The sequence below is a fragment of the Furipterus horrens genome, unplaced genomic scaffold (assembly GCF_987537825.1).
Source record: "Furipterus horrens unplaced genomic scaffold, mFurHor1.1.pri manual_scaffold_8, whole genome shotgun sequence".
NCBI lineage: Eukaryota > Metazoa > Chordata > Mammalia > Chiroptera > Furipteridae > Furipterus > Furipterus horrens.
In genome coordinates, this window is record NW_028327178.1 from 89125605 (window position 1) to 89149577 (window position 23973).

General features: G+C 51.8%; 1 protein-coding gene across 1 annotated transcript; it reads left to right on the forward strand.

Moving 5' to 3' along the window:
• Positions 1–1940: 1940 nt before the first annotated feature.
• SCRT2 (scratch family transcriptional repressor 2) lies at positions 1941–15529 on the forward strand. Its single transcript, XM_090285249.1, has 2 exons — positions 1941–2146; positions 12777–15529. The coding sequence occupies exons 1-2, from the start codon at positions 2014–2016 to the stop codon at positions 13565–13567; spliced, it is 924 nt and encodes a 307-aa protein (XP_090141375.1). The 5' UTR covers positions 1941–2013; the 3' UTR covers positions 13568–15529.
• The last annotated feature ends 8444 nt before the right edge of the window (positions 15530–23973 follow it).

Below are 23973 nucleotides of genomic sequence, written 5' to 3' on the forward strand. Positions count from 1 at the left end.
AAGTCCTAAGGACAAGTAGGGGTGTGCTAGGGTGAAGTGGAGGGAAGAACAATCTGAACAGAATGGGGGCCAACAGGCAAATGAAAGAGCAGCAAATCTGAGGGACTAGAAGGAAGACTGTGTGGCTGGAGTAAGGGATGTGGGGTGTGCTTTGAGTCAGGGGGTGTGGTCACCTCAACCCTCACTAACTGAGGCTAAAAAAAAGTCCCGGCAGACAAAATATGAGGCAATATGGCTGGGAAGATGGGTAGGGTCCCCCAGATCACACAGGGCTTTGGCATGATCAGGGACCCAAGTTTTATTGAGATTTCTAAGCTATACCTCAAAGACTATGTGAGCCCCTAACTCAGTGTCCAAAAGATCACAGGGGTCTCTGGAAATTTCTGCTGACTCACTGTGGGACCCTGGGCATCTCCAGGCCCTCCCCATGTCTTAGTCTCCCAACAGATATTGGATGACCCAGTCCCAAAAGCACATTCCTGCTTCCTCAGCCTTGCATTCCATAAACAGAATACTGTTGACCAATGAGATCTTGGCATTCCTAGAGTCTGATTCCGGGACTCTTGTGCACTGGCCATCCCATACTGCTGAGGCCAGCCCACCACCATGGCACTTTGCCAAGCAGCTTATGGACTGGGGACTGAGTCCTCCTGCTCCTCAGTCCTGCCAGGATATGGGAGCTCCCTCAGGTTTTGGCTAGATTGGGTGGGTGGCGGGGTCTGCTCAGATCCTTCAGGAGACAAAGGAGCTGACCTGCAAAGAGTTCCAGCAGGAGCCCCGCTCCCCCTCCCTTCCCCCTTCTCCCTTCCCAGTCCACGTGTCTCTATTGTCTGCTCCCCGCTTCAGGGAAAGACACAGCCTCGGATGTGTCAAAACCACCACCCCCCGGTAGCAGGGAAATTAATTACTGGACGATTTTCACTTCCTCTGGCAGCGCCCGCCTGAGCTAGGCGCCGGAACAGGACTGCCTGAGCAGGGCAGGCATCGGCATGGAGGACTTGCTCCCCGCCACCAGTCTGGGAGAAGAAAGTTGAACCCCAAACCCAACAGGAGGCTTCAGTGGGAAGCTGAGCTGGGGTGGGGGCTGACTTCCTTTAGTTAAAGCTGAGTGTCCACATTGGCCACTTCAGAACTGAGGGCAGGGGAGAGGACTGGAGGCAGGAGGGTCACCACTGGCGAGCTCACACTCTTTTCTTTGCACCTTTTCTCTGTGTCCCCATATGCCTGAACCCCACCTGCCTGGACCAGTCTCCCTCCTCTCCCCTGGGCTTCTCCCTCTATCTTGCACTTCTCTTTTCCTTTCTTTGCATCACTGGAGGGCTTTTTGTGTGTGTGTCTGGATCTGTTTTTGCCTTCCCTGGGTGTGTGAGTGTATGTTGCTACTTCTCTCCATCTCTGTCCTTCTTCTGTCCCCCTTGTGTCTTTTTGTCCTTATCTTGGTCTCCGTTTCTATTTCTACCTCTTTCAGTGCATGTCTTTCTCTGTATGTCTCTTTCTGTCTTCCTCCGTGTGTCTCCTCTCTCTCCCCTCTCCCCCCGCCCCCCCATACATTCTCCTCTTTCTCTGTCTCTATCTCCGCGCCTTTCTCGCCCTTACTTTCTCCCCTCCTGCCTGCCCGCTGCTCCCTGCGCCTGGCCTGCCCCCACCGCCGCCGGTTCAGGGGAACGTGTGCGGAGCGATTGTCCTGGGGGACATTTGATGGATTAGAGCGCTGAACAGTTCCATTGCTAGGGGACCACCTGATCTCCTCCAGCTTGCGTCCCATATAAAGCCGGCAGCCGGAGTGCTGAGCACAGCTCCAGTGATCGCCTGTCTGTGCGCCGCCGCCGCCGCCGCCGCCACCAAGCCCGAGCAGAGCGGCCGCCACTGGGGCCGGCTCGGCGCTGCTGCCCGCCCGCTGGGAGCTGTCCAGTGCTGAAACCCCGCGCAGACAGCCAATCGCGCCCGGCTGGCCGCCTTCCCCCACCGGGGCCCCACGCAAGTGCCCCCGCCGAGCCCCCCGCCAGTCGCATCATGCCGCGCTCCTTCCTGGTGAAGAAGATCAAAGGGGACGGCTTCCAGTGCAGCGGGGTACCAGCCCCCACTTACCACCCTTTGGAGACCGCCTACGTGCTGCCTGGCGCCCGGGGGCCGCCTGGGGACAACGGTGAGTGGGACCGGCGCGGAGGTAGAGGGGAGGGGGTTCGGGCCCTCCCCGACCCGGGCTACAAGGAAGGGTGTGAGCGGCGGAGAACACCGAGAGGAGACTTTTCCAGCGTTGTGCGCCTCCCAGGCTTCCAGAGGATCGGCCGGGCGGGGCAGGGGCTAGGTCCTACAAAGGGAAAGTCGCAGGGTCGGCCCATCCCGGAGCCAAGCGCCAGACCGGACTCTGAAAGTTGTGGCCCTAGAACAGGGCTAGAGTGAGGGGTGGTGAGAGAAAGGAGAGAGAGGGGCGCCCATGAAGCACTAATGCTGGGGGGCTAATGTTCAAGGCAGTCCGAGGGTCCCCTCTCCGTGGTTGAGTGAAGGAAACTGGCTGCCTGAGTGTGCTCCCCTCCTGGGGAAGGTAAGCAGTCCTAGACTACGGATCTCTGGGGAGATGGGGTTGGCTCCCAGAGGGTAGCTGGGACGCCCTTCTTCCCTTCAAACCTGCTCCCCCTGGCGATGCCAGACAAGTGTTCTCTGGCCCCCTCTCTCAGCAACTCTTTTGTTACCCTCAGCCACATGCCTGCCAAAGGCTGGGCCTGTCCTGGGGACCGTGAAGAGGGTATTTCTAGGAGGGGTTCCCCCAAAGTGACTCCTGGTCCCCCAGGCTGCAACCCCTCTCCACTCCAGCTTCTCACCTGCCTCCAGAACCAGCCCTGCTGCTCGTTGTAAGTCCCCCACCCCCAACACACTCCATCTCTTGTCAGAGCAAGTTCCTGCAGGCACAAGGGTTTGGGGGACAAGAGAGGTCATTCTGGCCCAGAACAGGGTGATCTCTGGAGGGTGTGGGGAAGAACCAGAGATTGCTTCTGTGGAGCCATCAAAGGGATCACAAAACCATTCTCTGATGGCCCCCACCAGGGCAGGTGTCTGGAAAGGAGGCATCCCTTTGGCAATAAGAAATCTGACATCACATGTGGCATCAGCTTTGGGGTGTGTGTGTGTGTGTGTGAGAGAGAGAGAGAGAGAGGGAGGGAGGGAGAGAGAGAGAGAGAGAGAGAGAGAGAGAGAGAGAGAAGAAAGGTATGAGGATGACGGGGAGCTGGTCTGGCAAACGCAGAAGCCCAGGAGAGTAGGAGCTCCTGCTTTGGGGATTTCCAAGTACTTCACCCACATTCTATTACTCTGCCAAGCCAGGTAGCAAGAGGGCGCTGGGCAAAGGGCTCTGTGACCTCATCAAGGTCAAAGAAATTAGGGAGTGATCAGGAATACAGCTATAGCCCCTCAGCCCCTGGCCTCACCCAGGTTGCCAAAAGAACCAACCCCCTTTCTTGTTGCCCACATGCCCCTTATTCTACTGTCCTCTTGTCTCGCCTCTTTGGGTCCAGGACAGAAGCCCAGGGACATGGGAGGGCTTGGCTGAGTATTGGCAGGACAGAGGGTGGACCTGGGGCCATGCCAGGACTGGGGAATGTGTGCTGGGAGCTGGGTAGAAACTGAAATGCCTGCAAGACTGTAGTGGGGACCCTGTGGGGGACTGAAAGAAGCCTTGGGCTCCCAGCCCATGGGGTGCTCTTGGTTCTGTCCCCAGGCCAGCTGAGGAAACCCAGAGAAGCCCAGAGACCTTTCTCATGCACAGCCAAAACTGCAGGCTATTCCTCGGGAGGGAGACAGAGTGTCTTGCCTTGAATTCAGTTCAAAAAAAAGCTTTAAAAGGAGCTCCTGAGTGAATGGTGAGGAGCAGGATCAGGGCAAAGCTATCAGCAGAGGTGTTCCTGTGGAGATTCCACCAGATTTGGCACCCTAGAACCACCCTTATCTTTGACCCTTTCCCCTAAGGGCTCCAGACCAGCTCCCTGATCTCATGAGAATCCCCAAACTGGTCTGATATAGGCTGACACCTGACCTAGAACTCTGGGAGGCCTGGGCTCTAGACCTCTGACTTGCTGTGTGACCTTGGGCAAGCACCTTCCCTTCTCTGGTCCTCTGTCTCCTCAGCAATAAAAGAGTTTGGATAGCATGAACTAAGTATCCTTCCAACTTTGACAAGCTCAGTTTCTACGAAGGTTAAGCATAGTGTAGGAGGAGCTGGAGATGCCTGGACAAGGGTCTAAAAGAATGCAGGGGGCATTGTCAGGGTTTCTATAGGGCTCTATTTATCAGCCAATGCCTGGCTGAGGGTGGCAGTTTCTGAGATCTGGCATTTTTCTTGGCTTCAGTCTTTGCAGGCTGCTCCATGGTGAAGACAGGCACCGTAGCCTGGCTGCCTTGGCAGTGTCTGCAGTAGACAGTCGGTGCCAGAGACCAAGGGGTGACCCTTCAAGCTGATTATGACCAGGAAACACAGGGTCTGCCTTATCCTGTTTTCAGGGGCCTCTCCCATCCCTGAGGTGTGGCCAGACTGGGCAGTTAGGGCTCCCTTTCTCCATGGTTGGTAGGGGTGCTGAGGGTCCTCAGAGAGCCTGCCAGCTCCTAGTGGTCCGTTGTCTCCGCTCTGCCGGAAATAACCTTGCTGAGCGTTTGAGGGAAGTGTGAAAAATTGCTGAGCTGACGTTTTTTCTCTCCCAGCGTGTGTAAGTGTGCTGGGTAAACAAGGAGAAAGAGAGGAGGGGGGAGGTGAGGAGAGTGAGGGAGGAAAGGAAGGAGGGAGGAGAAGGGAGGGAGAGAGGGAGGGCCTAGGGCTGGAGATAGTTCCAGTTATTGGAAAGATCCTCTTACAAGCCATTCTTGTAGCAAGGGCTGCAGGGTCAGAAGGATGGTGGGAGGGGAATGTGGGGGGTGAGGAAGAGGCCTGTGAAAGTGGAGGTCAAGGGAACCAAAGGCTCCTAACTGATGAAGATTCAAGACCCCAAATGAAAGAGGTGTATCCCAGCTCAGGGAATGCCTGGGAGTGCTGGAGAATCCCTGGAGGACTCCTACACACACACATACACACACACACCCCAATGCTCTTCTTTGCTTCCCTACTCCGTTCCTTTTCAGCTTCCAAGGGTTGGACATAGGGTGCAGCAGGTGTGTCTGGTCTTCAGGCTCCCCGCAAGCCAGAGAACCCATAAATAGGGGAGGGGCATCCCCCCAAATGGGGAAAGTTCCAGGTTCCTCTGCAAAGCTCCCCAAGGAAGGAAGACAAGATCTAATTTCACCATCCTCTCTAATACAATGCCTCTTTTCTCCCCCTCCTGCTCCCCTCCCTCCTTCCACTGTTTTCTGCTTCCTTGGAGCCTCCCTTCCCCTCCTCTCTCCTGGGTGATTCTGAGTGCAGATTCAGTTTGTGGGTGAGATGCCAACTCACATCCTCCTAACCCTTTCAGAAACGAGCCCTCCAAGTCCACCCCTTCACAGGCCCGGTCTCCCTTCCTGGGGGAGACTGAGGACTCTCACCATCCCAGAGAGGACTGCTGCCCACCCTCTGCACAGAAGTGGTCTCTCTGGACCCCAGTTAAGTGTCTCCCTTCTTCATGCTTAACTGTGAATTCCAGCTGGGCCCCAGGTTGCCCTTCCTCTGCACCCCTTGCTGGTCCTGTCACTCCCCCCACCCCCCACTCCTTCAGAGTGCATCCGACCCAGGCAGATGAGGGATCAATGCCAATTCAATAACGCAGTTGTCTGCCCTCCGCGGCTACATTAAGTCTCCCCGCTTGCAGGCTGAGGAAGCACTCCTGCTGCTGCCCATGGGCTTATCTAGTTGACCACATTATACCAGTGCCCACTTCCTCTCACTCTCTCTGATGGCGCCGGGGAGTCGCTCCAGGCCAGGCCTGGGAGCCTAACTGAAAGGCTTCAATACACCCACCCCACACCTCAGGAAGTCCATCTGGGGAACAGGGATACAAAAGGTCTGCCCCAATTCCTTGGCAGAGGGAGCCCAGAGAAGTCTGGGGAGGTGCCTAATGACACACAGCAGGCCCATCTGAGTTTTCTTTAACCATGACTTCCCCTGTCATCTTGGTCTTGGTGCAGGTCCAAGGTCCAGATTAGAGACATGTCAGAGAACCAGGTCTAAATCCAGGTCCAATGTCTAATCCAATGTCCAGGTACAGATCTGAGGTCCAGGTCCAATGTCCATATCCAATCTTAGGTCTAGAACTAGGTCCGAGATCTAGGTCCCAGGGTCAGTGACTGAAATTATAGGTCCAGTTCAGATTCAGAACAAACCACATCCAGGTTCAACTTTCAAGGTCTGGGATCAGGTCCAGGTCAATGTTCAGGGTCCAGAATCAAAGTCCAGGTCCAATTTTTAGTCCAAGGTAATGTCCAGGTCCATTCTCAAGGCTGGCTAGGTGTAAGTCTTAGACCCATCATTAGCTTTCTCTGTGGCTTTGGACTAATCTTCCCTACCCCAGCCTCAGTTTCCCTTTCATTAAATCAAGCAGTTGAACTTGATCTCTTTCAGTTCTGACTTTCCAGGGATCCAGAAATCTCATTTTTCTAAGAATTAGTCAGTGGGAGTGCGGAATAACAAGACCCATGTGGGATACGGAATTTGTGGCCCATGATCCCGACCCCTAAAGCCTGGGGTCATAAGGGGTGCATGAGAGGCCAAAGCTGAGCCTCCACTCCTTGGACAGTCTTAGTTTGTGGTTCCTAAGGGAGGGCAGGAGAGTCCATCAGGCCCCTATGCCAGCACCACAACTTATACATCCAATTGGCTCCCCGGGCGCACACACACATGCACACATGTACACTGGGCAAAAGGCAATGAGCACACGGGAGTATTAGCTCTGATCTACAGGGGCAAACCGAGGGCCAGAGAGGGCCTGTGACTTGTCTGAGGTCACAAGGGCATAAATGGTGGCCCCTGTCACACTCTCTGGTGGGTGCTTCATCCACATTCTAGGGGCCCCGACAGCCTGAAGGCCTCTGGTAGGCATGGTGAGATACTGCTGAGAGATGAGGCCTCCTGAACTCCTGGCCCTCTTCCCAGTGGTGGTCTCCCCTGGAGTGCCCACTGCCAGCCTCCGGGCAGAGAAGTTGAAATGGGCTGACTGCACCCTTCTGGGGCAGAGAGAGGGCAGGGCAGGAAGCAGGGGCCTGGAAAGATGGCACACACTGTGCAAGACACCTGGTCTCCAGAAGGAGGCCCAGAAATGGCCTCTCAAAGCTTTCCTTAGGGAGCAGGAGGCTGCTCCACCACCAGCGCTGGGCAATTCAAGTCCCTTAGTCACCCACTCCTATTTCCAGACCCCTTGAAAAATCTTTCCTATTGATTCCTGCAGAGCTGTGGACCTCCCTGTGGGCTACAGGAACTGGGTCACAGTCAGGAAAAACCAGAATATGGGAAATTTCAGGAGGTGGGGATGGTGGGGAGGGGCCCTGGAATCCTCTATAAAACTCCCTGGGTCCGGTTTAGGGGTCATGAGCACCACGCCCTACAGCCCTGATCATGTTGGGCCAGACCTCACTCTGCCTCTGCTCATCTGGACTCAGACCCCCTCCCCACTGGGCAGGTATACCAGCTGCCAGGCCCTTAGAGGAGGTGGGTGTCATTTCTGGTCCAGTGCTCAGGGAACCGCTAACAAAGATGCTATAATAAGGGGAGGGGGAGGTACCAGCCCCTTTGCCCAGCTCTGTGAGCAGACAGGAGAAACTATTTTTATCCCGCTTTGCTGCTGACAGACCTGGCTTTCCGCTCAGCTGGCTGGAGCTGAATCTCGAGGCCCGAGGCCCTGGCACAGCAAGAAGCAGCTCTAAATATACCCAGGCAGCAGCCCCTCCAGCCCCCACCACCAAGCAGGGTTGGGCTCTCCTCAGGAAACTGGGCCACCTGGGAAGCTGGCCCACCACCCAGCCCTCACTTTTCCTGCCCATCTCGAGACAGACAAGCGGGACTAGTGCTGGAAATTCCCTGGAGGAAGTTTGGGACCCTGGGAATCTGGGAGAGACTGCCTTCCATCTGCTTTGTGGCCAGAGGAGGGCCAAAGCCCCTCTCTGGGACTCAGTAGCTGTAGAACTAGGGCACCAGAAAAAGTGACCATCATGCTCCCTAAGACAGAAGCTAATTAAAGCACTGAACAGGGGACCTTGTGTACAGTAAGTACTCCATAAGTGTTAGTCATCACTTTTATTACTATTTACAAAAATTTACAAGGGGCTGTAGCATTTTCTAGAATAGCTTCTCCCCATCCTGAATACCCCATCATTCCATCAGACACAGCCCCACTGGTGGATATTATTTGAAGAAATCCACCACCCCACTGATTAGAAAATCTTTCCTCCCCCAGCTGGTCTCCATGCCTGCTCAGGTGTTTTGAAAAAAAAAAAAAGCACAAGCTTTGGAGGGTTTCAACCTTAACACCTTCTCTAGTAACCCTGGGCAAATCCTCTCCCCTCTCTGGGCCTTTGGGCCTATTAGTGCAGTGCTGGCCCCAGTGCCCAGGAAGGGCTCAGAGGAGCTGAGGTAGTAGCAGTCCTAGCAGTAGGTATCGAAATTCCCCCACCCTTATCCCAATGACACCGTTAGATGAGACAGCATCTGAGAGCATTCAGCACCTTAATTCTCATAAAAATTCCCTTCCTACCACTCCTTTGGGTGCAGGGTTTTTTTACATGGATTCTGGGCCTCCAATCTGAACTACCAAGACTCTTAGGGAAAACCAGAAATCATTCTCAGGTGATATGTACATGACATCTCCACATCACCAAGTGTGTCTGAGTCTGTCCCATCACTCCACATGGCAGGGATGGCTCTAGTTCCTATCCCAAAAAGGGGGAATTTGAGCCCAGAGAGGCTGCATGATGTGCCTGAGGTCACAGATCTAAGGTATGTGTACAAGGGTCAGGATGAAAGCCAGGACTTTTCTCTCTGGGTCTCCGGTTACCCCTGCCTCTATGGGGACCCAAACAAGAGAGCCCTATCTCACCCTATCAGCCCTGGAACAATCAGCTCAGCCTTCTACAGTCCCCTGTGGGGCAGAGGAAGGCACCCCAAATCCACCTGGCTTCCATGTACAGAGTTAGATCATGGCTTATAGTGTCCTGAAGCACTCTCCAGAGTTTAGGCCCAGACAGTGAAGGTGCTTCATTCAAGGCCACACAATGACCCTACGCATGTTACTTAACTATCTTGTGCCTGAGACACTCAAGTGTGTCTCCTACTCTCTGGCAGATTAGAAGGATATCACCAGGAAATGAAGAGATAATATTAATGATAATAACAACAGCTTGAGAGGCTATTGTGCGCCAGGCATTGTACTAAGGACTTCACATGGATTAATCCATTCAATCCTATTATGAGCTTCCTTATACAGATGTGACACAAAAAGGTTAAATAACTTGCCAGAGGTCACATAGCTAAGGAGAGGTCTGTGGATCTGAGAAGAATGAGGTGGAGTTGATGAGGGTGGGGGTGAGGGGGGAGGTGAGGGACAGGACAATGGGTATCACTGAATAATCCATTCAGCACGATGAAGAAGGGGTCTTTAAAGCATCCCAGTCAAACTTCATCCTTACAGACCAAATCCAGAGAGGTTAAACAACCTGACCAAGGTCACAAAGCAAGTTAGAACCACTTCCTTCTAACATTCCCACTCCATCTCCACAGCTCATGACAAACTCTACAGCTGCTGGGCATTAGGTGTGGCCCCATAAGTTTCTCTCCCAAAGGCAATTCCACATCTGTCCTTAGGCAGATGAGCAACCTTTCTTGAAGGTACCCCTATTTCTATATAAAGGGCATACGAGAGACAGGAGTAAGATGCTGCAGTGCCGCAAGAGGCCACCAGGGGACGCTGCAGACAGAGAGCCCAGTTTGGGTGAGGACTGCCTGGTTCATTGACCTCTTATTACCCGCCAGAAGTTTTCCCACCAGACCATGAAGTAGAAATTTCATATCCTGGATGAGGAAACCAGAGAGGAACAGCAAGATATGTCCAGGCAGAGGCCAAGAAAGCTGCAGCACAGAAACCGCTCTGGGGAGATTGTTATTATTACTTAATAATGGCCAACATGTATTATGGGTTTACAATGTGCCAGGCACAGGGTTGGAATCCTGACTCTATGTTACTAGCTGTGAAAACCCTGGGCATGTTACTTAACAACTTTGTACCTCAGTTCCCTCAATCTGTAATATGGTAGCAACGTTAGAGTCATAAGGGTAAAATGCATTTCTGTGTGTAAGGCCCTTAAAATAGTGTCTGGCACATAAACACTGTAGCAGTATTGGCAATTATTTACTTTTCACTTATTGTTTACTCGTAGACTCTTTATTACAACTGTATGAATTAGATGCTTTTATTATCCCTCATTTTACTGCTAGGAAAATTAAGGCAAAGAGAAGTCAAGTAGTTTGTCCAAGATCACACAGCTGGAACTCAACCCAGGCAGCCTGGCACTAAAGTGTGCACTTAACCAGTATGCCATCATTCCGCCATAACAGACATGCAAGGCACTGGTCATATAATCAGCAACCCCCTATGAATAGATTATATTCTATTCCCATGTCCAGTGAAAGCATCTGAGGCACAGAAAGATGCATAACTTGCTCAAGGACACCCAGAGAGAATCTGTATAGGAAATTAAGTCATCCCCAAACCAGGCAGACAGAATACCCTGTAGCAGACCCTGTTGCGCTGGCCTGGCAAATCTTTATTGCCCATTTCACAAGTACTGAATGCCCACTAGCTTGCCACTGGTTATAGGTAGTGAACACCCAGCCACAGCCTCTTCCCCAGGGACCTCCCAGTGTGTGGGAAACTGGGGAGCAGTGCAGTACTTGCTCCATCCCTTGAGCAAGTACCATCACCACTCTGCACCTCAGTTTCCTTATCTGTAATACAAGAATTTTTGTGATGATTCAATGACGTAGGTGATGGAAGTGATGGAACTTAGCCCAGAGCCTGGCGCATAGTAAGTGCTTAATAAATATAAGCTATCAGTATTACCATCAGTAATTACAATGGGAAAAAGTACTGAAGGAGAAGGAGGGGTCTGGGAGTGCCCAACAGGTATTTAACTCAGTCTGAAACAATATTCCCTGAACATTTGGGGGCTTGAGTACTAGGCCTGATTCCTGGAGTGGGAGGTGGGAGCATCTCCAGACTGTAGGCAAACAAGAGGGGAGGAATGGGATACCGAGAGGCTGTGCAAACCTCCCCCAATTAAAAAACAGCTACCACCACTGCCCTGTCTACATCTGACCACGGAGCCCCTCCCTACTGAATCCTCCACCCCCACAATACCCAATCACATCTGTGTGTAGAGGGTCCTATGCAAGCAGCTGTAGGGACAGAGGTAAAAATAAGTATACATCCTGTCTTCAGGGCTGGCACATAGTCTGCACAGATTTCACCCTGTGACCATCCTAAATGCCAGATGAGAGCCACAGGAGGCCTAAATGTTACTGTTCTCAGGAATCAGAGGACAATGGAAACACTTGGTTAGTTTAGTATTAGCTTGATACGTATGTATGTATGCCAGAAACTCAGGGTCCTCAGGGACAGTGCTAAGACCATGCTACGCCCTGGGAGGCAGGTACAAATTGGGATGGCCCATGACCTTGGGAAACAGCTGTGGAATCCCCTGGGAGAGTTCTACCTGCACACTCACCAGTCACTGAAGCCCAACATGGACAGGATTTCTGGTGCAACTCTAGAGAGGAGGGAGAAGGTGGAGGTGAATTCTCACAGAAAGACATCAGAAGGTGTCTAGTGGAGCAGGGAGCAAAGAAGGCTCCAGAGGAACACATACTTGACCTCAAATCCTCCAGCAACCCCGGGGAAAGGAGGGGTGTTGTCTAACAGGTTTGTGATCCATTCATGCAACATCTATTCATCACATACCTCTTTTCCGCCAGGCACAGGCTGGGCACACAGATCCATCCCTGGGAAGCTCAGTCTGGTGAGGGAGGCAGCCAATTAAACAATCTTCAGTGAAATCACCTTTTCAAGCAAGTAAAATGCACAATTATAATAGCTAATATTTATGTAGCAATTACTGTGTGCTTCCTTTCTCTCTTTCTCAATTTCCTTACATGTAAAATGGGGATTAAAATAGTACCTACTTGGGAAGGTCTGTGACGATTAAATGAGTTAACATGGGTAAAGCATTGCAGCAGAACCTGGTGCACAGTAAAAGCTTAAATACATGGTTCTACTCAGGGCTTTACTGAGTATTTCCAAAACCCTAGGAAGGAGTGTCCAATCATAAGTGCCATTTTGCAGATGAGGAAACTGAGATTCAGAGAAGTTATAGGACTGGAGTGGCAGAATAATGTCAGAATAGAGAAAGCATGAGCTTTGGCATCACACTGCCAAGGTTTGAATCCTGGCTCCATCATTTACTTAGCGGTGAGCTTAGACTCTGCCTCAGTTTCTCTATCTGTAAAGTGGGTGTTATAAAAATAAGACCTTCACCATATGGCTGTAAGCACTTAAGAAGCTAATGAAAATAAAGCCAGTAGAACAGGGCAGAGGGGCGGTGTGGGGGAATACTGTGTTCCAGGAGGATGGGGTGGAGATTACTTTTACTGCAGCCCGCGCAAAAAGGATTTGAACCCATGCAGCCTGACACCAAGAGCAAAGAGGCCTGACAGCGACCACTGCCTTACCAGCAGCCGTCATATTCCAAGAGCTGAAAGGCCTGGAGAGTGATTTGCCCCAAGGGGGAAGCTCTCTTCCACGTCTCACCTTCCTCCCGCTCTCTTCTCGCCCCTCCAGGTTATGCCCCGCACTGCCTTCCCCCAAGCAGCTACGATGTGGACCAGAAGCCGGGCCTGGAACTGGCGCCCGCCGAGCCTCCGTACCCGCCGGCGGCGTCGGAAGAGTACAGTGACCCCGAGAGCCCGCAATCCAGCCTGTCGGCGCGCTACTTTCGCGGGGAGGCGGCCGTGACCGACAGCTACTCCATGGACGCCTTCTTCATCTCGGACGGGCGCTCGCGGCGACGGCGGGGCGGGGGCGGCGCAGACGCGGGCGGTACGGGAGACACCGGGAACGCCGGGGGGCGCGCTGGCCGCGCGGGGGCGCCGGCGGGCGGCGGGCACCGGCACGCGTGCGCCGAGTGCGGCAAGACCTACGCCACGTCCTCGAACCTGAGCCGCCACAAGCAGACGCACCGCAGCCTGGACAGCCAGCAGGCGCGCAAGTGTCCGACGTGCGGCAAGGCGTACGTGTCCATGCCCGCGCTGGCCATGCATGTGCTCACGCACAACCTGCGCCACAAGTGCGGCGTGTGCGGCAAGGCCTTCTCGCGGCCCTGGCTACTGCAGGGCCACATGCGCTCACACACGGGCGAGAAGCCATTCGGCTGCGCGCACTGCGGCAAGGCCTTCGCCGACCGCTCCAACCTGCGCGCGCACATGCAGACCCACTCGGCCTTCAAGCACTACCGCTGTCGCCAGTGCGACAAGAGCTTCGCGCTCAAGTCCTACCTCCACAAGCACTGCGAGGCCGCCTGCGTCAAGGGAGCTGAGCCGCCCCCACCGCCCCCAGCCGGCCCCGCCAGCTGAGCCTCCCGCCTCACCCCCGCGCCCGGAACTCGCTCTCCATGCACCCCGGGTCCCCCACCTGTGCCCTCTCCGATCCCCAGCTGCGTTTCCCTGCCCACGACATTCGTGGCGTACCCACTTCCCAGCCCGGAACTTTTCTGTCCAGCCCCAAACCCACAACTCTCCCGGCATTGTCTCCCTCAGCGCACCCTGACCCATACGTTCTTTTCGGCTCCCAACAATCGGACCTTGACCCCCTGTCCACCCCCTCAAAGCTCCCAACTCAGGCACCAGGTCCGCGCCCCTCCCGGGGCTCAGAGCCGGACTTCTCTTATCCAGACCCTGCGCCTTTCCCCTTCCAAAGTTCAGCCCTTTCCTCTCACTTCCAGCTGAATCGCAGTAACCACTCCTCTACTGGAGGCCCCAATCGAAGGCGCAAACCTACCCTCGGTTCTCACGCCTGCCGCCTGCCTTCATTTTCCCAACCACCCTCGGGTGCAGGCCCTGCAGCCCCTAGGCCACATTCCAACGCCCGCCATCCCTCTGGCCCCTTTGCTGAGTCTCTTTGTATGTGTCACCTCTCAGCCTCTCCACACCCGGGCCCTAGGCCAGCCGTTCACACACAGCCACCACCCACCCACCCTCTTCAATCCCGGGGGGCCTCCTCACCCCTCCTCTCTCCAGACCTCCTCATCCCTCTAGCATCTTTCTCCCATCAGAGTTCTCCTGACCCAAGGCAGACGAGAGGGGCAGTTCAGGCCCCACCCCCTGAAGCAGCCCTTCTATCACCCCAGGACAGCCTCTCCCTGGGCTTCCAGACTCAAGCTGCCCAATCCCGATTCTCTGAGCACTTTCCCAACCCTTAGGACTGCAGGTACCCCTCTTTGTTGCGGGGAGGTCTAGGGCACCTCACAAATGCCCTTTCCCAGTCTGTCTGGGCCTCCGCCGTTATTTATTTGTGTATTTATTTATTTACCTATTTATTATTATATTTAATCTCTTGTCCTCACCCAGGGACGGTCTGGCTTCCCCAGCTGGACTGGGAGGTCAGGGAGCCAGGCAGGGAGAGGGACAGCAAAGGCCATAGAGGGCTGTCCCCCCACCCCCACCCAGTCTTGGGGAGTGAGGGAGCAGCCCCACCCTCATCAGAGCCTGAACTCACTGGGGAAGGAGGCTCGAATACGGGAGGCTGGCCTGCTGACCCTCATCTGGGGGATGGGGCAGGTCCCCACCCTCCTGAGCCTCCCACTCCCACTCCAGGGAGACCGGAGACAGGAGCCTCCTCTTTTGTTTCCTATTTATTCCTCTTCTCGAGGGACCCCAGGTTCCAGGGACCGACTGAGCCCCGGACCCCGCTGGGGCCTCCCTCCCGCTTCGCTCCCCGGGAGGAGCGCTCCCTCCCGGCCACGTCTATGCAACTCTCCTGGGCAGAGGGGCCGGGGCTCCCAGTCGCCCCCCGTTGGCCGCCACTACCTCCCCAGCCGCGCTTTGGCATGCCCGGGCGAGGACCGAAGCACACACCTCCGCGCTTACGGGGCCGGCCCTCTCGGCTTTAAGCACACGCCTCTGCCCCACCGCTAGGCGCCCACCTCGGGGACAAGAGTCCTGGAGTCTCCGACCCTCCCCGTCTTCCCCTAGCCACAAAGGAGGGCGGGGACTGGAGGGGACCCTGGAACAGGGCCGCTTCTCTAGGGCTTCCCGGCTCCAGGCCCACCCCGGAAAGAAGGCGGCAGGGATGGGGGAGGAAATGGGGTCGCAGAAGCAATTACGGAGGGTGTTGACCCTGTAAATAGGAACTTCCGACAGCAATAATTTTCCATGCATGCTAAGCCTTTTGGCCATATTTTGTACGAGCGCTTGGCGCTCCCCCTCCCTCCTCCTCCCCGTTTCCTGCCCCAGACCCCCCATCCCTTCCTCACCTCCGGCAGTATTACTTGTAACGCAATTCAGGGATATTAAAGGGACTTTGGCCACTCATCAGCACCTCTAGACCTTGTGATTGGGGAGGGTTGGGGGGAGGTGGGGGGGGTGTTTCTGAGAGGAAGAGAAATATTTTTCCACTCCATTTCCCTCCCTGTAGCCTGATTCAGCCTGTAGCTGCCACCAGGTGTCACACACACCCAGGGGTCCCATGACATCCACAAGGTCCCAGGCATCCTCAGTCCTAAATAGTCTTCAAATACTGGGGTTGCAAACTCAGAGGGTTCAAGAACCAGATTAATAGCATAAGTGAATAAAGCAGGTTGCCCTAAACATTAGGGAATGGTGGAGCTTGTTACTAACAGGAAAGAATGTGTCTCAGCTTGAAGAATTGCTATTCCAATTCCACCTCCAAAACAAACTATGAGCCAGATGTGTCCCTTGACAGCCAGCTTACAGTCCCTATATTCCTCCCCAGCATATGCCTTACTGCTTTGTTCTGGCCAGCCCTACAGGTCACACAAGCAGCAAGTGCATGCGTGCAAAAAAAGTTGACTTTAGCTCAAAGTTGTCCAAAAACAATGAACTGCCGCTAGAGTTCATGGACTACCTATCATTAAGTATTCAGGAAGACGCTGGACAACCAACCCATCTTCCGTGCTAGCAGTCTTGGTGATCTTTCAAAAACACAAATCTGTCCTTGCCTTACTCAAAACTGGGGACAACCACCACCATGTCACTTAATTCCAGCCCTTGATACACATTCATTGAGAGGTGGGGCCTGTGCACTTTGAGGGATAGATGCCAGGCTTGGGGGAGGGGCTGAAGGTTGCAACCCCATCTCTCCTGGGGTTGCCTTTCAGGTGCCCTCCTTTTGTAGGCAGTGCACTCAACTTTTAGACCCTGATCTGTCCACCTTTAGACCCTGGTGCCTGTCTGCCTTTCCTGTCACACACCTCTGGATAGGCAGCTGCATCCTGAGCTGTGTGCTAGGTGTCTCCAGCAATGACAGCAGTGTGGGAACCCGCACAGGGTCTCCAATGGGATTTTGAGGGGGCAAATCACCTGTTGTATTCCCTAGCCATCCACAGTCTTCTGTGGCTACCACACACTGCACCTGATCGGCTGTTGCAACCAATTACATTTGTTTTAGACCCAGGGAAGAGAACCTACTCTATATCAGCATTTTATAAACATCTAATTCCTGTGTTAAATCCCTTTGAAGTGGAAAGTAGTTAACACGGAATTGGCTGCTGAAAGAAATTGTTACAAGGACTGAAGGCCCTCAGCTGGACCCCAGGACACCTCTAAGAACTGGCCCACAAAGGCAGCTGCTGCCTCTTCCACAACCACACGGGGGCACTCAGGAGGCTGCACTACTGAGTTCAAAAACACAGGACCAAGAGGTCCCTGCCACTGCCTCTGTAACTGTCTCCCATCCCCTACTACCCTGGTGGCTCACACTGGAACAATGTTACAGGAAAACTTAGCACCTCCATGACCGTCTTGTCAGTAGTAAGAGACAAGGCAATAAGAAAATGGCCTCTGCCCACTTCTGCCATCCAAGTTTTACAGAAGCGCATCTGACTGGCAGAACCTAATTCACCGTCATGTCCTTGCAGCAGGGAAGCCTGAGAAATGTAGTTTTTAACTCTAATATGATACAGAAGGCACCCTAGAGGGAGATGGGGATGGATGTTGGGTGCCCACTGACTATATCCAGCCTAGTTGTAGATCTGTCATCCATCCCATCCTTCAGTCCTTGATTGGGAGCCATGCGTGCAATTTGGGGACATTAGCTTAAAGGGTGGTCTTGGCTGGTCCAAGAGTAATCTCATACAGGTTGAGATATGGGTATATGACTCAATTCTGGCCAATTAGACTTAAGAAGAGGTTCTCTGGAAGCTTACGGGAAATTTTGGTTCTTCCCCTCTCTTAAGAGAAAGGAAGCGAATGAGGTCCCTTTTCCCCATGAACATGAACAAAGAAGCGTGTCACCTTGTGGCCATGAAGGGAACCAGCCTTGGTTGATAGCATAGAGCCCACAACCTGGATGGCAGAGCAGAGAGATGGGAAAAGTGCATGTCCCTGACGACATCTGGGAGTCACGGAAAAAGACACCCTGAAACCCACTCAGTGTGCTGCCTCCATACTTCATGGATGTGACATGAATTCCTTCAAGCAGTCAGTTGAAGCAGCTGCTGTTACATGCAGCCCAGAGCACCTCAACTCTGCATATCAATCCAGTTTGCTTTTCGCAATTCTCTGAAAGGAAGGTGTCCATGACGCAACCCTCTGGTTCTGTTCTCCTGTCTGGCTGCTCCATCTAGCCTATACCCAAGAAAGGAACCTACTTCCTGTTCCTTCTTGTGCTCTAGTTTGTGTTCCTCAAGGTTCTCTCCTAGACTCTCTCCCCTTCTCACTGTATACTCCCATGAAGCAATCTCATTACACCTGTGGCTTCCATTTCCAACCACATGCAGATGACTCAGACATTTACATTTTCAATTCCAACCTCCTCTCTGAGCTGCAAATCCATATCTGCCTGCAGGTCACCTCCACAAGCATGTCCCAGAAGCACCACAGACCAGCCCAAGTTTGACGCCATGACTTGGTTCTCCTCCAGGATTTTCCACCTCCATGAAAGGCACCAGCACCGATCTAGTCTTTCAGCCACAAAAACCGGAAGTCATCTCTCCCAGCACTGCATCCCCCACCTTCCCATCCAGTGCATCACCTGGTTCTCTTGATTTTTCCTCTCTGTCTTCTCAGTCTCCGCTTAGTCCTGCTATCATCCCTTACCTGGACAAATGCACCAGCCTACTCACTGGTCTCTCTGGATCCATTTTGCCTCCCACACTTTCCATCCTCTCTCCAGAGCAGCCATAGCGACCTTTTTTAAAAATGCAGATCTTATCATGTCACTCCCATCCCTATTCTCTGCTTAAAGCATTTCCATGGCTTCCCACTGTGTGTGGGAAAAGTAAAACTTACTTAGGGCAACTTTTGAAGCCCTACCTGGACTGGTTCCTCTCATCACTTCAGCTGAATCTTCAACCAGTGCCCTTTGTTCTTTGAGTTCCTGCTGCCTCTTTTCGGCAATGTTGCTCCCTCCTGCGACAGGGCCCCTTGCATAAGCTGTTCTCTCCACTAGTAACGCACTCCATCTGCATTGCTATAATCGCCTCCCTTCACTAGTTAATGTCTTTTCACCTTTCATCTCCCAGATGGGTGGTCATTTCCTCAGGAACCACTTGCTGTTTATTCTCAGCACTTACCATCAATGTACACTTCTCCATTATTCAGTACGATTATTTGGTCACCTCTGTCTTCCCCACTAGACTATAAGTTTCATGAGGCAGAAACTGAAGTGTATTTTGCTCCTCATTAAATCCCCTGGGTGTGGCACCGTGGCCAAGCCAAGAGGAGATTACCAGTAATTATTTTTAAATAAACAACATATATTTAATTGATAATATGGTGGTATGCTTTTTTTAAAAAAGTTTATGTCCCTAATGGCCATTGCTGATTGGTTCAGATATAGTTATACAATTAGAACTGGAAATTTTCTGTCTCCCTTTCTCTGAGTCCCAAGACTTGTAACTTGAAAGCTGTGGCTCAGATTGATAGCTATTTACCAATCTCCATTCTCTCCTTCCTGAGTAAAACAACTCCAATTTTAGCTGAGCATACGGCTTCACTGAATGAAGACTACATATCCCAGCTACCCTTGCAGCCAGGAGTGGCTATAAAACCAAATTCTACCCAATTACTTGCAAAAGAAAGTGTTATATGAATTTAGGAGACAGCATCCTAAAAAGAAGGAGGTCATATCCTTTTGCCTTTCCATTCCTCCACCTCCTTCCAGGCTGGCCCTTCAGCAGCAATCTTGAACCAGAAGGTAACCCTGAGAATGAAAACCCTACTCTAAAATGAGGAAGTACACAGACTGGAAGGGCCCATGTCCCTAGTGACCATGGACAACCACCCCAGCTTCACCCCACAGCCACCCCAGCCCTGAGGCCCCGCTTCTCCCCTCAGTAAAGGGAGTAGCCAAGTGTTCCAATTTTCATTAAACTAATTCACATTGGCTTTCTTCACTTGCAAACAAGAGTCTTGGCTGATACATTGAGACCCATCCAGAAGTGCAGACATGGAAGATCTATTAACTCAAAATGTAATCAAACCACTCATATTTATTGAGCACTTAAAATGTGTTGGGCACTGTTCTAAGGATTTGACCTGCATCATTTCTTTTCGTTCTTCCAGCAGCCCTACAAACTAGGTGCCATTATTATGGCCATTTTGCAGGTTAGGGAACTGGGGCACAGACAGGACCCAGGTCACACATCCAATAAGATATGTGTAATTTTAGCCCAGGCGAGGTGCAGAACGATAGGAATGACCTGTGATATTCCCCCGTTGCCTTAGTTTTGGTCCCCCGGTAGCGATCTGAGACTTGAGTGCAGATGGATTGTTTGGGAAGTGGTCCCAGGAAGCAGGAGTGAGGGGGCAAGAAGAATGAGGCAGAGGGTATGTTAGTGAGGTTGCTGCTGCAACAACGGAACTGGGTACTACTGGTCGCTGAGACGGGTCCAGAAAGGTTCAAATGGTCTGGAATGTCCACCTGTGACAATGGAAGACTGGCATTTATTCATCAGCTCCTGTTTCCATCGATGAACACCCTAACACTGCCGCAATGTGCCAGTGTATGGGCAGAGCTCCCACAGGGATGGACAATGTAGGAGCACAGGGAGCCTGGGCGGGGGGAAGGGGCAATACTAGATAAATCCTGGCTGGCATGAAATTTCCCACTGCAACTTAGGCTGAAATCGAAGGTGGGCTCTGACACCCAGGCCTTTGCTCCACCCTTTCCTCATCAAAGGACCTCTCATTTGTTCAGACACTCACCTATCGCTTAACCCATCCAGGCTCCTCAGAAGAGGCTGGCTCCTGTGGTGTGGCTGATTGGTCTCCTCTAAGCCAATCACAGTATCCCAGTGGGTTGACAGGCTTCCAGCACTCATTTTTAAGCAGCTGAGCACAAAGCTGATCCCTGCAGAATATTAATCCCAGGGAGTCACGTGACTCAAGCTAGCCCAATCAGACTAAAGAGAAAACCTTTAATCCCATCATTGCTGGGGGAGAGGTTCTCTTTCTTTTCTCTTGGATGTGAACTGCCATGGACTGAACATTTTCATCCCAATAAAATTCATATGTTGAAATTCTAACCCACAATATAATGGTGTTTGGAGGTAGAGCTTTGGGGAGGTGTTTAAGGTTATGAAGGTGGAGCCCTCATGAATGGAGTTAGTGCCCTTATAAGAAGAGACTCCAGAGAGCTCTCTCACCCCTTCCATCATGCGAGAACACAGCAGGAAGAACCAGGAAGTGGAACCTCACCAGACACCAAATGGGCTGGCACCCTGATCTCAGACTTTCAGCCCCCAGAACTGTGAGAAATAAGTGTTTGTTGTTTAAGCCATCTGACCTATGGCATTTTGGTATAGCAGCCTAAGCTAAGACATGAACAAAGGAGGTGGCCCCAGTTGGCACTGGCAGTCATTTTATGACCATGAGAAGTATTTCAAGTGCAAAACTGCCTCAAAACCCCCAAGGAGATGGTTAGCAGGCACTGAAGCTGCAGAAGAAAGAGACAAACTTTCTACCTAAAATCACTGCAGGAACTTACAGGTTGGTAGAGGAGACAAAGAGGGGATGGAGAAGAAAACGAAAGAATGGCACCAAGCAGCAAGGCGGAACCCTGTAAACCAAGCTGTAGAAATGGACTAGCGCATTTTAGGGGTAGGGGAATATAAGATTTTGATGTTCCTTTTGTGGCACAGAACCCCTTTGTCTCCCCAAACCCTCAGAAGTCTTTTGCAAACCAAATAAATGTTTGAGAGACTATATTCCCTGTCAAAAATGCAAGAGAATGGGAGGGGGCAGGGAGCCCAGGAGCAGGACAGGGAGACTAGGTAGTTCAGGTCTTTGGTTGCAAACAACAAACATGGATCCAGCTGATTTGGACAGAAAAGGAATGTATTGATGTCTTGCCCCTTAATCCCTTAGGCCACCTCTGAGGTCACTATAAGCAGGCAGCTTCATCCCCTGGGTCCTCAGATGCTTGCTCAGTTTGAGTACAGGGCAGTCCAGAAATGGCAAAGATTTAATATCCTCAGGTCACCCTCAACCAATAAGGGACAGGAGTCAGTGAATAAAAAAAGGCCCAGCCCTTCCCCAACCCTTGTTCCTCAGAGGGACAATGTTGATTAATCCATGATGTGTGATGTTCTTCTCAGAGTCCCCAGGAAAAGTGAGGCCAGTTGCCCACCAAGTCAGCCTACTCATCAGTGTGCCCTTTATTACCACTTGCCCCTTCCCCAGTCATTCCTGGGATCCCTTCCTACAACAGAGGTGTCTTCTAAGATGGTCACAACAATACTTCCCACCAACAAGCTCTTTTAGAACCTTGCTATTCTACCATTAAGAGATGGAGTCCCTGTTCTGTCTCTTGAGGGCAGAGGTAGAGGGCGGGGTTGTGACAGCTAATGTAAACAATGATTCTATATGACTTCCAAGATTAGACTGGAAAAGCCCAGGTAGCTTCTGCCAGGTTTTCTTGGGGCAGTAACTCTTGGAAGCTGGTACCATGCTATGAGGAAGCCCAGGCCACATGGAGAGACCACATGGAGGTGTTCTGGCTGACAGGCAGTACCATCTGCCAGACGTGTAAATGAAGTCACCTCCGGATGAATCCAGCCCCAGCTGTCAAGTCACCTCCCAGATGATGGCCCAGATATTGTAGAGAAGAGACCAGCAGTCCCTGCTGTGCCCGGTCTGATTTCATGACCCAGAATTCATGATGATAATAAAACAGTTGTTTTATGCCATTACATTTTGGAATGGTTTTACAGCAATAATAACTAGAACATCTTCCAAGTAAACCACCTTCATTCAAGTTATTTTTTATCTCAAGGTCTACTTTTGAGGGAATCCAAACTAACACAAAAGGATATTGTGTATATCTCAAAAGTTCTCCAGCTTCCACGTCCAGACTTACATTTGCCCCAGTGGAAAGCACCTCATTTTAATCCCAATCTCAGTCTCACTGATTTAGGGACAGCTAGGCCAATATAATGTAATTGCTAATTGGGAGACCTGGTCAGGTCCTCCTTCCTTTTTGCTGCCCCCATGTCCTGACAATGAGGTCTGGCCCACCAACCACACAGTCTTGAGAGTGGGAGAAGGAGGTTCCCAACAGAAAAACGGGGTTGCAGCTACCAGGCCTTGCCACTTGTGCTCAGAGATCAGGGACCATGAACTTCAGTGGAAGGTAAACTGTCTTAAGCCCACAGGTGAATGACAGGTAAGCTAAGCCTATCTTGGTAATTCTACTCCCCTTGTCAGGGATTGGTTTAGGCACAGACGTGATATAGTTCTTGCCAATGAGTTATGAGGAAAAGGCTCCTGGGCAAGGGGTAGGAGAGTAGGCAGTGGTTAGTAAAGGTTTCTTCACTCTCAAAAGAAGAGGCACAAAGGGATATCCTAACTTCTACCTTTAAAAGTTGTTTTATAGTGATGTGATGTTTGGAGCTACAGCAGCCATGGTGGGACCATGAGGCCTAAGGATAAAAACCAGAACATGGAGAATGACGATTCAAAAAGATGGAAAGAACCTGGGTCTTTGATGACACTGATCAACTATATTACCAACCATGGATACACCTACCTCCAAACATCTTAGGAAATAAATAAATTTTAAGTAACATTTAAGCCATTTTGAGTTGAACCATAGGCATCTTACCACACAGAACTTGATACCAAGAGTGGGGGCCTCATTGGGCATACCACAATGAGAGATTCAGGTGAAGTCTCCATTTTTCCATTCCAGATGCTGCTCTCCTGCCTCTTCTTATTGAGGAAGTAATGAGGAAGTGGTTCTAGAAGGAACAACTTCCCTCTTGATGAAATTATCTAATTCTCAGTAATGTTGGGGCTGAGGTATGGTGCCAGTTCTATGTCTGGAAACAAAGTATGATTAACTTCTTCACAGGGATTATAGTTTAATGGCCTCAGCATTCTAAGGTTTACAAGAGACTAAGAATCCAACATGAATGATCTTCAACAGTAAAATGGGTGTTATACATGGAGCACTTACTATGTACATCTTCTCAATTCACACTCATAACAACTTTGAGTGATGGGCAGCAAGTATTTCATAGAGGGTTCAGAAAGTGTCAGTAACTGGCCCATGTAGCAGCCCAGCCACCCACCCTGGTGGGTACCATTCCTAGTCTTCTCCAGATGAGAGGGTGACTATGCATTCCTCATGCAGGTGCCAGTCAGGGTGAGGAGGACAACCCAACCAGACATGCCTGTCTTCAACCGGATCTGGAACTGTCCCGCCTCCCTGCTTTTGCTCAAGCTGATCCTGTGGCTAGAATGTCCATCATATCTACCTTTCATCCAATACTTTCTAGTGTCATGTACCTTTCTAAACACTT

Excerpts from the sequence above, each read along its gene's own strand:
- SCRT2 (XM_090285249.1), top strand. The coding sequence starts at position 2,014 with ATGCCGCGCTCCTTCCTGGTGAAGAAGATCAAAGGGGACGGCTTCCAG. Across the intron at positions 2,147-12,776 it reads GGGGCCGCCTGGGGACAACG|GTTATGCCCCGCACTGCCTT; the intron begins GTGAGTGGGACC and ends TCGCCCCTCCAG.